General features: G+C 41.3%; 2 protein-coding genes across 3 annotated transcripts in view; one reads left to right on the top strand and one right to left on the bottom strand.

The window, feature by feature from the left end:
- The window catches only part of taf9 (TAF9 RNA polymerase II, TATA box binding protein (TBP)-associated factor), a 5,195-nt gene extending 990 nt beyond the window's left edge, over positions 1–4,205 (top strand). The window contains exons 2-7 of the mRNA XM_079282793.1: positions 1–66; positions 841–977; positions 2,108–2,242; positions 2,322–2,403; positions 3,172–3,273; positions 3,825–4,205. The exon at positions 1–66 is cut by the window's left edge and continues 16 nt beyond it. Of these exons, the coding sequence (XP_079138919.1) occupies positions 1–66; positions 841–977; positions 2,108–2,242; positions 2,322–2,403; positions 3,172–3,273; positions 3,825–3,979 (677 nt within the window). The 3' untranslated portion in view covers positions 3,980–4,205. The remainder of the gene's footprint in view (positions 67–840; positions 978–2,107; positions 2,243–2,321; positions 2,404–3,171; positions 3,274–3,824) is intronic.
- A 1,371-nt stretch (positions 4,206–5,576) lies between these two features.
- Positions 5,577–12,500, bottom strand: part of arrb2a (arrestin, beta 2a) — a 24,934-nt gene continuing 18,010 nt past the window's right edge. The window contains exons 12-17 of one of the 2 annotated variants that reach the window (XM_079283864.1): positions 12,412–12,500; positions 12,237–12,320; positions 10,847–10,870; positions 10,124–10,200; positions 9,872–9,926; positions 5,577–9,389 (exon numbers count right to left, since the gene is read on the bottom strand). The exon at positions 12,412–12,500 is cut by the window's right edge and continues 49 nt beyond it. In XM_079283864.1, coding sequence (XP_079139990.1) covers positions 9,299–9,389; positions 9,872–9,926; positions 10,124–10,200; positions 10,847–10,870; positions 12,237–12,320; positions 12,412–12,500 — 420 coding nt within the window. In that variant the 3' untranslated portion in view covers positions 5,577–9,298. The remainder of the gene's footprint in view (positions 9,390–9,871; positions 9,927–10,123; positions 10,201–10,846; positions 10,871–12,236; positions 12,321–12,411) is intronic. The other variant, XM_079283865.1, reaches the window with a different exon arrangement.

The following is a 12,500-nucleotide window of genomic DNA, read 5'->3' as shown; positions in this document are numbered from 1 at the left end:
TGAAGGACATGGGGATCACCGAGTATGAGCCCCGAGTCATCAACCAGATGTTGGAGTTCACCTACAGTGAGTCATCAGCTGATCTTTGATGTTTTAAGTTCACGTTGAGACTTTCTGATAAAAATGTTGTTCATGTTAATTTTCAAACTCCAGCTAATTTGAAACCAATAACACAGAAGCACTTATATTTCCATAATATTTAATTACATGAAGGTTAAAAACACAGGAGTTAGTTTGTCTCTTGTGGTTCATTCATGAGGGCCAGAGAAGGCCCTGATCAAGTTCTAAAGGGTTTATTCTTTAATGAACTCCTCCTAGAAATTTTGTCACTAGAATCTCAAGACCGTTGTGATTAAAAGTTGTCAAAAGCTTTACGTTTGACGGAATGGTTTAGCCGTAGCGTAGCTTTACGTGATTCCCCATGAAACAAGCTGACTCAGCTGTTCCAAACGCTCCCAGACTTCTCACGCTTGATGACACTCGTGGCCTGAGGATGTCTACAAGCTCATCTTCACGAGTACACTCAGCGCCACCTGCTGGTGAAAGGGTACATGACTCTTACACCATGTGGTTTACACTTGATGCAGAGCATCATAATGCATGTTTGCACGTGTTCTGTAGCGCCACACAGCAGATAAAGGAAGATGTGGACTGTTTGAGATAATAAATATTATCTCATCTGATCTCAAACCAAGTCTCTGCTGGTTTCAGACTAAATGAAACTTTATTGTACTCACATGTTAGTACTTAATAATACTATTACAGTTCTAACAATACCTTTAATAATACAACTAATACACAACATGACAGTCGTTCAGGTTCTTCTGCTTCTGTTCACAGGATACGTGACGTCCATCATCGAGGACGCCAAGATCTACGCCACGCACGCCAAGAAGTCCAACGTGGACGCCGACGACATCAAGCTGGCGATCCAGTGCCGCATGGACCAGTCGTTCACCTCGCCGCCGCCACGAGACGTAAGCTCCACCTGCTCAGGTTAACCCTTTAAACACCAACAGCTCCCACAGCGGTTTGTCTCCTCTCTCCTCTCTCTCCTCTCCTTCCTCTCTCCTCTCTCTCCTCCTTCCTCTCCTCTCCTCTCCTCTCTCTCCTTCCTCTCTCCTCTCTCTCCTCCTTCCTCTCTCTCCTCTCTCTCCTCTCCTTCCTCTCTCCTCCTTCCTCTCCTCTCTCTCCTCTCCTTCCTCTCTCCTCTCTCTCCTCTCTCTCCTCTCCTTCCTCTCTCCTCTCTCTCCTCCTTCCTCTCCTCTCTCTCCTCTCCTTCCTCTCTCCTCTCTCTCCTCTCCTTCCTCTCTCCTCTCTCTCTCCTCTCTCTCCTCTCCTCTCTCTCTCCTCTCTCTCCTCTCCTTCCTCTCTCCTCTCTCTCCTCTCCTTCCTCTCTCCTCTCTCTCTCCTCTCTCTCCTCTCCTTCCTCTCTCCTCTCTCTCTCCTCTCCTTCCTCTCTCCTCTCTCTCCTCCTTCCTCTCCTCTCCTCTCTCTCCTCTCCTTCCTCTCTCTCCTCCTTCCTCTCTCCTCTCTCTCTCCTTCCTCTCCTCTCTCTCTCCTTCCTCTCCTCTCCAACATCCTGGTCCATGCCGGTCCATGCTGCCGGCGGCTCTGTTGTTGAGCTGATAGTTGATGTTGTGTCGGTGTTGTGTAGTATCTGGTTCCACCACTAGATGGAGCCTCTGACTGTAGAGTCACATTGAGTCACAGGTGTGAACACAATGCTTGTGAAAGGTAACCAATCAGTGAGTCACAACATGCTGGGAGCAGTTATGAACCTGTGAGGAGCACCGCTAGTTATAGATACTAGCACTCACATCAGTACTCTGATCAGTACTCACATCAGTACTCACATCAGTACTCACATCAGTACTCTGATCAGTACTCTTTGGTTATATTGTGAGAAAAAGACAATTTATAAAAGAGTCCACCTTTATGAATTATTGTTGTTAGTGAACAGATAGTTGTATCAATGCTCTCAGTGATGAACTTTCATTGACGGACGTCTCCAGACCTCATGAAGAGCTGATGACTGTGGAGCTGATCAAACGGCTTTCAGGGGAGGAGCTGCTGTGTTTATGATGTTTATCTGTCATGTGTTCAGTTCCTGTTGGAGGTTGCTAGGCAGAAGAACCTAACCCCCCTCCCTCTGATCAAACCCTACACCGGACCCCGACTCCCCCCGGACCGCTACTGTCTGACTGCACCCAACTACAGACTGAAGACCGTCCAGAAGAAGGTACCGGCTCACGTTGACTTTGAGCGATCTTCTTCTTCTCCTCCACAACACAACTCTCCCGTCGTCTGCTTCCTCTCAGGTGTCGTCGTCGGTCGGCAGGATATCGGTTCCTCGGCTCAGCGTCGGCACCGTGTCCAGCAGACCGGGCACGCCCACCCTCGGTGAGTACGGCTAGAGGGTTACCCAGAATGCAATGCAGCTACACGCTCATATTCACATGTTGAACCTTCAACACTGCTACCAGAAGGAACTCTGGGAAAATATAATATATATAGATATATAAATATAATATATATATAATATATATATATATACATTATATATATACATATATATATATATATATATAATATATATATATATACATTATATATATATATATATAATATAATATATATATAATATAATATATATATATATATACATTATATATAATATATATATTACATGTAATATATAAATATTATATATATATATATATAATATATATATATATTATTTATATATATATAATATATATATATATTATATATATATATATTATTTATATATAAAGCATCATTTAACATTTAAAATGTTCAGTCAGAGATCTCTGAGAAACGTGAGATTAAAGGAGATGATCTGATGATGTAATGATCACATTAACATGTTTTTACACAAAGTGTGTCTGGAACAGATTTCTTTAAATGTTCATATTCACAGGACGTAAACTGAAACTTCCACACTTTTTGGGTTTATTCTGCAATCAAACCAACATCTGAACACTCAATACAGGCGCTTTACCCAATGCATTCTGGGAAATGTAGGCAGGTCTCCTTGAGCATCATGACCCAACCAGATTTAAATGGAAATATTCTCTTTCGATGGGTTCTTCTCTGAGACCAGGTCCCAGTAGGACCAGTATGTTCTGACCCGCGTTCTCTCCACAGGAGCCCCGTCGGTCCACTCCGTCAGCACTAAAGTGGGACCTCCGGTGTCTCTGACGGGTCAGAGGTTCACGGTTCAGATCCCGACGGCCGCCAGCAAAACCAGTAAGAGCCTCTCCTCCCGCCACTCACATGTTTATGTCTACGTCTTTATTGAACAAGAAAACACCATCACACTCGGGCGCTTTGTTAAAGACGTCTTCAAACATGGACCGGTTTCTGTTCGGTCATAACTCCTCTCGTTGAAGTGTCGTATTTCTCCTTCATTTTATTTAACATCATGTAAATGTCAGATTCAGCCGCAGTAACAATGAAACATCCTCTGCGCCGCACGACGGACGCTTCCAGTCGCCGCTGGTTTAATCCAAATGTAAACCGACTTCACTGTAACTCTAGACTTCAGGGGTTCTGGCTCAGCAGTTCAGCAGACGGACGTCAGACGCTTCATTCACTGAATAGTTTCTATAATAACATTTAAATCCGTCTCTTGTTCGAGTGTTTGCACGGCCGTGCTTTCATTCTCGGCTGCTCTCAACAGTAGAAACGGCTGCTGGCCGTTAAAGAGCCGCAGCGTGTGAAACCATCCCGTTAACGTCAGATAACCACGTTAGAATGAAACGGAGTTTAACCCTTCGCTGCTCTTCTCCCGCCGACAGTGACGCCGTCAACGCCCGCCGTCTCCAACGTCCTCATCAACCCGTCTCTGATTGGCTCCAAGAACATCCTCATCACCACCAACATGGTGCCGCAGAACTCCAGCGACTCGCTGAAGAGGAAACACGAGGACGACGAGGACTACGACGCTTTATGACCTCACGACGGCTCTTTCTACAAAAACAAATCACCTTTTTAACAATCCTGAGAAATGAAAACAAAGGTTGACCACGATTACGGTCGTCACCAGAAGCTGACCCAGCTCATGAAGAACTGATACTTTACTTTGCTGACGCTGGTTGTGGATTCAAACTGAAAATCTGATGTTCCAGCGATTTACAATAAACTGCGTTAAAATAAACTCTGCCTCTGTTTCACCCAAACTGCCTTAAAGCTCATATTATAGCACAGGGGTCCAGATCCGGACCCAAAACTGATAGATAATTAAGAATTATTCTATTTTAACCGGCGCAGCCGTTACGGCACTCGTTCAGCGGTGCAGGAAACGCATCACGTGATGCAGCTCAGCCAATCAAATATGAGCATTCTGACAAGTTTCCTGACTCGAGTGAGATTTACACACGAGGACAGAGGAGGAAGAGCAGGGACATTATTATGAGGGTTAGAAAAGTGATTCCACGAGAGACGAGTCTTTAACCAAGAATGGACAAAGTCGTACCGGGGACTTCTTCCCACGGACAGTTTAAAACCAGAGTCTCATATGGAGCAGACGTATCCTCTCACATCTGATATGAAGACAGAAAATAAGCCTCAGAGCCCAAAATGATCAGAATCCGAACAGTAATTCACTGACCAGTGATGTTACCAGAGAGAACAGAGCTGAAACAAGTGTTAACACTAATAATAGTCCATGCTCACTGATTTATCTTAGAAGATGAGAAATATATAATATTGTGGCTTTTATTGACATCACTTCACACCTGAATGAACTGAATTTAAAGCTGCAGGACAATTCAGTGAAATGTTTTATTTTAAGATGCACATTTTTCAAAAGCTTTGTCAGTTATTCTTGAATGCATCCCTTATTGTACTTGAAATGAGAAGAACATTGATTTATGTAGTTCTATGCATTATTTATAATCCATCCAGTTAAATTTGAAAATATAATTGATGTACTTTATTTGATTTACACAATATATAAACTATATTTGTATATAAAATATATATATATATAATATATATATATATATACATATATATAATATATATATATATATACATATATATAAATATATATATATATACATATATATAAATATATATATACATATATATAATATATATATATATATATACATATATATAATATATATATATATATATACATATATATAATATATATATACATATATATAATATATATATATATATATATATATATATACATATATATAATATATATATACATATATATAATATATATATACATATATATAATATATATATATATATATATATATATACATATATATATATATATATATATACATATATATAATATATATATAATATATGTATATATATACATATATATAATATATATATATACATATATATAATATATAATATATATATAATATATATATATATATATATACACATAATATATAATATATATATATATATATACACACACACACACACACACACAGCACTTCTGACGCGTTGTTTCATTTCTTGGATGACGAACTAAAACATTCAATCATTAAATGCTCAAACACAACAGCGAGATCTGTTAGTTCATTTTACCTTTAATAATAAAAAGAAAACAAATAAAAATCTCAAAATAAAAAATACATGGCTGAACAATAGACTCTTAAATGATTATGAGAATAATCATGGTCGCGATGATGATACAGTAGAAGTAATAATAATAATAATAATAATAGCCACCAATATAATAATAATCAGAATTCTATCTTTTCTGGTGTTTTTTTCGTCCCACCAGCAAAAATCACTTCCTGTTTTTTATAGACATTATGGTAAAGCGTGGCACTTGTCAAAATATTTTCACACTTAGCAAAAAGTTACCCCACATATGCACGAGAAGATATGACAGAATCACGACTCGCAGCACTGCGTGGAAACAAGAGTTCACTGAGAGAAACATGCTCAGAGTTTCTTCTTCTTCTCTTCCGGGTCGCAGCTTTAACGACTGACTGAAGGAGGAGGAGGGGAGGGAATTTTGGCATTTAAAAAAATAAATTAAATAAATAGTAGTTTGTGTGGAGCCTCAAAAACACAACAAACTCATTTTGAAAAATGCCAAAGCGTGTAAAAAAAGAATCAACGTCCACCTTTGCTTCCTGAAACCATAACGTGTGCAGGTCCGAGGGTTCGCTTCGTCCGATCAAAGTGCTCTCGTGTCGTCTGAAATGTTCTGTGAAGGTTTGTTTGTTTTGGGAAAAATGACTCGTTAAGAGATGTGAACTACTTCCATCGTTGTTTTTAATAACGAACACAGAGAAGAGGAGCATGAAAGTCCTTCACATCATGTCCGAGTTTGAACGAGGAAAAGATGATGATGATGATGGAAGAGGAGGAGGAGGAGGAGGAGGGTCATGTGGAGGATCTGAAGGGAAACACTGGTGCTGTTTGTTTGTTTACTCTCTTTACTGGTTTTATTGGCTGAGACGTTTTCATGGCACTTGTATAAATTTGGCCCATTTAAAAAAAAGTTTCTTCGATACTTTTCGTGATTGCCGGCGTTCTTCTCAGAATAGTATCACGTTATAATATTAGTATTATAAGTCAATGATTTGAGAGAAAAATATTAATTGTACCAAAAAAAGGACAAATATTGAGAATATTTTTTGCAACATTTAAGGAATAAAGTCATCATTTTATGAGACCGAAGTCAGAACTTTACAGAGAAAACGTGTCAAATTTATTTTATAGATAAGAATTTTTGAAATGTTTGAGGAATTAAAGGAGCAGTATTTAAAATGTGGGCGGCCATGTTAGTGCATGTTAGCATCATGGAAACGTAGCATGTAGCAGTTCCCCCTCAGGTAAACACCGTCAGCGCTGCTAGCTGATGTTAGCGCTGTTAGCCTCTAGCCGGCGGCTCACCATTGACAAGCTGAGAATCAAAACGTGCCGATCTCAGATGTTGAACCTTTAAGTCACGAAATTATGGAAATAAAGTAGTTATACTGAACACTTTGTTTCGAGCCAATGTCATTTATAATAAATAGATTTAAATGTTATCGTTTTTAAAGGTGTGAGAATTCTATGAGAGCAAAGTGTCAATATTACGGTCACATGACCTTAAATAAGATGAGAATGTGAGAAAAATATGAAAATAAAGTTATACATTTTGGGGAAAAAGAAGCCAAAGACGACAAATACATTTATATTAAAAAAAGTGACAATTTTTTTTGGGGGCAGCGATGTCAACAAAGTAATTACACGAAAAATGTTCTTATTCATGAAATTACAACGGAAAAACAAGAATAAAGTTCAACATTTCGGAGATAACGGACAAGACGACGTCGTTTTACAGGAATCCGCTTCGATCAACGCGATCGTAAAACTGCTTTAAAGTCAGTCGATCGATTAACGTTATTATTTATGACTTTGGTTTTTAAGATTTTCACAAAATGATTTCAACACTCGTCTCTCAATATTTAACGTACATTTATTTGATTTACTCGAGGAAAATCTTTAAGATCGAAGTGGAACAGAATTTAGTGACATTGTGACGATTTCAACATTTAAGACTTTATATCATAATTATGTGATGATGGACATGTCACACCTGTGTTTTGACTTACAGAAGTTTCCTGCAAAGTAACAAAGAAAAGACGGTTACATCACAATCGCTGCAAATTCTGTTTTTAGTCACGAAAACAATCAAAATATTTGGTTTCCATGGCGACAGCGAGACTGAGAAGGCACAAAGCAGTCGAAACACAAAGACGATCGAAAGACGAACAAAGTGCATTTAGGAGAGAAACGAACTGAAAACAGGATTCCCCTTTAACAGACGACGTAAACCAGCTGGGGTCGATCGGACGCTGTGATTGGTCGGATTCTGTTTGAATTAAAAACGTAGAAACAGACGTCACAGATCTGGTTCAAAGAACTTCAAATCTAAAAGAAAGACGCGTCGGAAACACTTCTACTGCTCGTCAGGTGTAAACGGAACCAGATCCAGAGGAGCCAGATCCAGAGGAGCCAGATCCAGAGGAGCCAGATCCAGAGGAGCCAGATCCAGAGGAGCCAGATCCAGAGGAGCCAGATCCAGAGGAGCCAGATCCATTTACACCTGATAAAGGTCAAATATCAACGACGGCGCTTTCAGGCCATGAAGGTATAAAATAAACAACGTGTGTGTGTGTGTGTGTGGGGGGGGGGGGGTGGGGGTGGGGGGGGGGGCTTACGGTCGTACATTTACGATAAAAACCGTGAATAAGCTGAGATTATAAATAGAAAACGTGACGTCCGTCTGAGTTTAGTTTCTCTAAAATATAAAAGTATCTCATCAAGATACAAATACACGTTTCCTGTGTTCCTTGTGAAAGCGAATAAACACGATGAGAATATCAGTGACGTGTTTCAGACTCGGCGGTTCGTTTCCACAAAGTCAAATGAATCTGCCGTTCTCTGTAATTGTCGTTATTATTATTTCATCCCGAAGATGTCGCGATACGCCGGCTGAGCAACAAGTCGGGACTTGAGGTCTGAAGTCTGATCGGAGTTTAAAGGATTCCAGCGTCAGTTTGTGCTCGTTGGACGTTTAGGATTCTACTTCCTGTAGACGTGAGACGGAAAAAACAACTGAACCACGAGTGTGAATGTGAGAGAGGTGACATCATCGGATCGAACAAGATTCAACAAGATTAAACAAAGAGGGGAACTCCGTCAACGCTCGTTCTTTCAAAATAAAACAAGAAAAAAAAGAAGCATTTTACAAAATGGACGACAGGGTTCAGAGTGTTGAGAGCGGATGCTGGTGAGACGTGTGTGTGTGTGCGTGTGTGTGTGCGTGTGTGTGTGTGTGTGTGCGTGTGTGTGTGTGCGTGTGCGTGCGTGCGTAAAATGCATCGACAGTATTTACTTGAAGACAAAAACCTCAAACTGCTCGTAGAAGATTTTTCTTTTTCTTTCGGTTTCAAATATATATTTCTGTTTGTACAAGGCGGCGATTCAACAAAAAAGATTTTCAAAGTAAAAGCGGACGAGCGCTGCTGCAGGTTTTTGTGTTTTCTTGTCATATTTCAGCTGGTCAAACATTCCTTCACGTTTTTTAAACATCTGTTCTGCAGCTGCTTCTCAACCTTCAGCTAAGAAACAGAAACAGAGAAAGACGGAACAAATGGAGGCGGGAAGATGAAATGGCTGAAAACCCCCAAAAACCCACGAGGCCTCCGTCCAAACATGCCCTCACCCCCCCCCCCCCCCCCCCACCAGGGAATGTGTGTGTGTGTGTGTGTGTGTGTGTGTGGAGCTCCTAGCAGTCCTCCTCTTTGTCGTCCACGGCGCCTTTGAGCCGCAGACGGGCGAAGTCCTCGAAGACGAAGTCGTCGTCCTGGGAGACGCTGCTGAGGGCACGAAGGAGACGGTTTGAGTTAAATCCTGAACCCGGACTCACTCAGGATCAGGATCAGGTTTATATTTCAATGGTTCTGGTCTCGAGGATCGAACGCGTTCAGATAACGAGACGATGTCATCGTTTACAGCACAAGTTCACAGGATGTTAAACTACAAGTCTGTAGTCTTCAGACAACACTACCCAGAGTACTTTACTGCAGTACAAGTACTGATACCACACTGTAGAAATACTGTGTTTCAGTACAAGTACTACTACCACACTGTAGAAATACTCCTATTAACATATTTCAGGTAAAATCGAAATCTTCAAAGTAAAAACAGGAAATCTGTCAAATAAATGTGAAGAAGAAGTAGAAAGCGGCACAATACTAATAGTGAAGTACAAGTACCTCAAATGTGTACTTAGCTACACTTGTAACAACAGACAGAAGTAAACAACAAAGAGATCAAATAATAAAGACTCGATACTCACTTTGTGTCGAATTCTATCAAATTGGTGTCGATGGGGGGGTCCATCTCTGGCACAGCTGAAACACACACACACACACACACACACACTATTAGCATGTCACACCACTGTTTCCATGGAAACTGCTTCTTGGTCTCATGGAGAAAGAAGAGTTACGCAACAGAAGATGAATAAATAAGCGTTCTTTAATACGTTCCGCTCCTGAAACGTGTTGTTTGAATAAAGTTTTTAAAGGTCAAACAGGAAGTGACTCACCTGACTGTGGACGGGACAGCGGCAGCTCCACAGGTTTCGGGTGCATCAGGATGAAGGGCAGCTCCACCGACACGTCTCTGCATGAACACAACAGACAGGAAGTCACCGCTCAGTCCACTTCCTGTTTGTAACCATTGAGCTCTGAACTGAATCTGCTCTGAGGACACATCTCAACAGGAAGTGACCTCACAGCAGCTGCCTGACGCTTTAAATGAGGTTTTATTCTGAAAAACAAACTGGAAGTCAACCAATCAGAGAGCTGCATGAGATGATCACGTGACTCTCTGCCGCTGTCGATCGTATTTTAGAGGTTAGCTTAGCACGAGGCTAATTCAGTTACTGTTCCACTATTTTATTATTTCCATTCACTTCTACTTTTCTGTTGTTTTTTTCTTTAAATAAGTTACCATCAGTGAAACTCAACTTCCTGTAAATGTTTCAAAATAAAATTACAGTGTGTGCACTTAATCCCGTTTCCTTTGGTTTAAAGCAGTTTTCTCTTATTTTTTCAGAGATGTTGAACCAGCTAGTCATTTAAAACCAGTTCGAGCTGCTTTAAACCTACTTACAGCACATTATATGTTGTTCAAACTTGTTTAAAGCAACAATAACCTGCGTTTACATGAAGTGGTTTAAAACATCACACTGGAGGTAAACTGGATTAGAGCTGTGAAAGAGAGCGGATGTGTTTGAATGAACACTGAGGCTGTCGGTCACATTTACCTGTCCAACATGCCTCTCAGCAGCCTGCAGGGGGGGGACACACAGCGGGGGGGGGGGGGGGGGGTGTAGGAAGAGGAGGAGGACGAAGAGGAGGAGGAAGAGGAAGAGGAGCCAAACAAAACAAAAACAGAGGGGAGATGAAATGAAAAGCAGGAGGCGACATGTTCACAACAAGTTGACAACCTAAAGCAAGCACAGTGAGGAGCAGCTACGCTAGCAGCAGAGGGTTCACCGCTAACTGACAACAGGAAGTCAAGAGGACGAAACAGGAAGCTGAGCTGCACCAACATGGAGCTGTCCATCAGGAGTTACTTTAAAACAACGTCAAACTCTGAGTGAATTCATGTCGGGACCGAAGCGGTGCGATGTCACATGACCTCCTGGACTTCTAGCTGTTAAAGGAGCTGCACATGACAACTGCTTTTTGAACTGATTCTCCTCCAACACTCAGTAGAACATGTGTTTCTAGTCTCTGATCATTCATTGTAAACAACCAATCAGAGGAGAGCTAGTAACGTTAGCAGCACCGCTAACGGCTAACCAACAGGAGGAGCGCTAGTAACGTTAGCAGCACCGCTAACGGCTAACCAACAGGAGGAGAGCTAGCAACGTTAGCAGCACCGCTAACGGCTAACCAACAGGAGGAGCGCTAGTAACGTTAGCAGCACCGCTAACGGCTAACCAACAGGAGGAGAGCTAGCAACGTTAGCAGCACCGCTAACAGCTAACCAACAGGAGGAGCGCTAGCAACGTTAGCAGCACCGCTAACGGCTAACCAACAGGAGGAGAGCTAGCAACGTTAGCAGCACCGCTAACGGCTAACCAACAGGAGGAGCGCTAGTAACGTTAGCAGCACCGCTAACAGCTAACCAACGGAGGTTCACTTCAGCTACACTATGATGCCTTCAGGCTCTGCTCAGTGAACATGAGTTCTGGCTGAAGGTGCATTATAACGTTATCATGATGTGTTCACATGTCATCTGTAAAATGTAGTTTTGGTGATAAACTAGAATGAATAGATATTAAAGATGAATTATGATGTTTAACTTCACAGCACAAGCTCTGAGCTCATTATTATACTTCATTCAACATCGATGAGATTTGACTGGTAATAACTGGATCCTTGTAGACTGATATACTCAAACAACAGAGAGATGTGCATCTGTTAACACGGATCATTCATGATCAGTCATTCGTATCAGAAACATGATCAGAGATCTGTGTCTTCTGTGCTGATCTCATCTCTGAGTGTTTCTTTAATTTAAACTAATGTGGGTGCAGCTTAGCAACAAATGTTAAAAAACAAATCTGTAACTCCACTGACGACATTAACGGGAAACAAGAGGCTAAGAGGACAGGAAGTGATGTCAGCAGAGTGTGTGTGTCGTACCCTCCACGTGAGACCACCAGCTTGACTTTGACTCTGTAGGACACCAGAATCCCCAGAACCTCCTTGTTGGTGACGTCCTTCACTCTGAAACAACGGAGCGCCGCGGTCACGTGACTACAGCAACACACCTGCACACTGTGTGTGTGTGTGTGTGTGTGTGTGTGTGTGTGCTTACATGGTGGAGGAGGCCAGGTTGGTGTCCTCGTGCTTCAGCTTGCCGTCCAGAGCGAGTCCTCTCTTCTCCCGGTTCTTGTCCAGCGTCGG

Source organism: Melanostigma gelatinosum (genome assembly GCF_949748355.1).
Source record: "Melanostigma gelatinosum genome assembly, chromosome: 14".
NCBI classification, from domain to species: domain Eukaryota; kingdom Metazoa; phylum Chordata; class Actinopteri; order Perciformes; family Zoarcidae; genus Melanostigma; species Melanostigma gelatinosum.
The sequence above is the reverse complement of the archived record's forward strand: the minus strand, read 5'-3'. Positions and strand labels throughout refer to the sequence as shown.